Below are 2,176 nucleotides of genomic sequence, written 5' to 3' on the forward strand. Positions count from 1 at the left end.
AGTATACCAAGGAACTTCTGAAGAAATTCAATCTAGATGACTGCAAGATAATGAACACTCCTATGCATTCAACTACCAACATGAGCAAGTCAGATGATGAAGGAAAAGTAGATCAAAAGGTCTACAGAGGTATGATTGGTTCCTTACTCTATCTGACAGCCTCTAGACCAGATATTTTATTCAGTGTTTGCTTATGTGCAAGATTCCAGTCAGATCCCAGAGAATCTCATCTTACTGCTGTAAAGAGAATCTTTAGGTATCTGAAAGGAACAACTAATCTTGGACTTCTCTATAAGAAATCCAATGATTATGTGCTAAATGGATTCTGTGATGCTGACTATGCTGGAGATAAAATTGAAAGAAAATCCACAAGTGGCAATTGTCAATTTGTTGGTGAAAACCTTATCTCCTGGGCTAGTAAGAGACAAACTACTATAGCTTTGTCTACAGCAGAAGCAGAATACATTTCAGCAGCTAAGTGCTGTACACAACTACTCTGGTTAAAATATCAGTTAGAAGATTATCAGGTAAGCAGTAACAATATTCCTTTATATTGTGACAATACTGCAGCCATTCATTTATCTAAAAATCCTATCCTACACTCTAGAGCCAAACATATTGAAATTAAACACCATTTTATCAGAGATTATGTTCAGAGAGGCATTATAGATATTAAGTTTGTTGATACTGAAAATCAATGGGCTGACATATTTACTAAAGCCTTACCTGTTGAAAGATTTGATTTTATAAAGAAACATCTGAACATGTTTTCAATCTCTGAATGAAAATTTTTTTTTGGCCTTTAAAGTGTAAGAGGTCATGTATATCAGAACTTATGATTCAGAACATCTGAAACACAAGCTCTGAAGTACTTGACTCTGATAGTGAATTTTAAATAACTCAGAGGCTCTGAACTATTTAAGTGGGAAACGTTTAGTATTCACTGCTGAACAGTTGTCCATTAAAATAGCAGTTACCGAGTAAATTTCTGCACGTGGTCTACGTGTGTCAGGTAGTGGGTGGTTAATGATGATTTTTGGTATTCAACTTTCTGTCAATTAGCGTAACTTCCCAAATTTGCTATTTTCGTGTTAACTGTGTGCATTTAAACTTACACAATACACTTGCACACTATTCACTTTCACAACCTACACTTTCATATTCTCTCTAAACCTCCAACAAACTTTCTTTCTCTCTCATTAGTTCCTATCCTTCCCTAAACTTCATCATGGCCGGTTCATCTTCGTCTTCATCAAAGATCCCTCCGTTCATGTTTAGACATCTTCAGATTGTTGGGAATGAGATGGAATTCCCAGAATCACAACTAACGTTACTACCTGAGAAGATGGTCGACTTTGATAGCTTGAAAGAAAATGGGTATGATGTGAAGCCGTACTTTTCTGCTCAAGGATGGAACAAGTATTTCGATATGTTGAATGGTCCTATATATCCAGATTTGCTGAAGAAATTCTGGATGAAAGCAAGAGTTTTCTCTAAGTATGAAGCTAAGCAAGAAGAACTTGCCGCAATCGAAAGAAATCCTAGTCTGAAAGGAAAAACTAGGAAGGAGATGGGTCTTCTGGAATTCACTGGTACACAGATTAGGTCTAACATCTGTGGTATCAATCTTACTTTTTCTCCAATTCACTTCAATGCGTTGTTGGGTTTGGACAACTCTGGTTTGGTGCTGGATGATTTTGAAAAGGATACTAGATTCAGAGAAGAACTTCTGCACAGGATGTGCATTGATATGAAGTTGAAGGGAAGGTTAAAGGTCTGACAGATGAGTGCAGGGTTTTATTCAAGATTATCTTGTCAACTATCAGTCCAAGAGTTGGTGGTACTGATACTATTTCATGGCCTCATCGTCATCTGATTTATTTTCTTCTGACTGAAAGGAAAGTAAATCTGGGTAAATACTTCTTTGAGAGGATCTGTGAAGCCATCTTCCAAAGCAAGTCTCAGAGGAGAACAACCATTGTTTATCCTAGATTACTTTCAGATCTTCTGTTCCAAGGTCACATCGTTCAGAATCTGAAGAAGTTCTATCCAGAACTTATGGCTCAGAAGCTCTCGCCAGAAGTTCTGAATGCAAGCTTCTTAACAAAGATGCACTTAATCAACACCAAGCTGGTTCAACCTAAACAAGAGTTTAGAGTCAGTCTGGAAGATCGCC

At 37.2% G+C, this 2,176-nt stretch overlaps 1 protein-coding gene across 1 annotated transcript; it reads left to right on the forward strand.

Annotated features, from left to right (window-relative positions):
* The first annotated feature begins 1,228 nt into the window (after positions 1 to 1,228).
* Positions 1,229 to 1,780, forward strand: LOC123893732. The gene has a single exon (XM_045943535.1). It carries the CDS (start codon positions 1,229 to 1,231, stop codon positions 1,778 to 1,780), a length of 552 nt encoding a protein of 183 aa, XP_045799491.1.
* The last annotated feature ends 396 nt before the right edge of the window (positions 1,781 to 2,176 follow it).

This window comes from Trifolium pratense, linkage group LG1, assembly GCF_020283565.1.
Source record: "Trifolium pratense cultivar HEN17-A07 linkage group LG1, ARS_RC_1.1, whole genome shotgun sequence".
Classification (NCBI taxonomy): domain Eukaryota; kingdom Viridiplantae; phylum Streptophyta; class Magnoliopsida; order Fabales; family Fabaceae; genus Trifolium; species Trifolium pratense.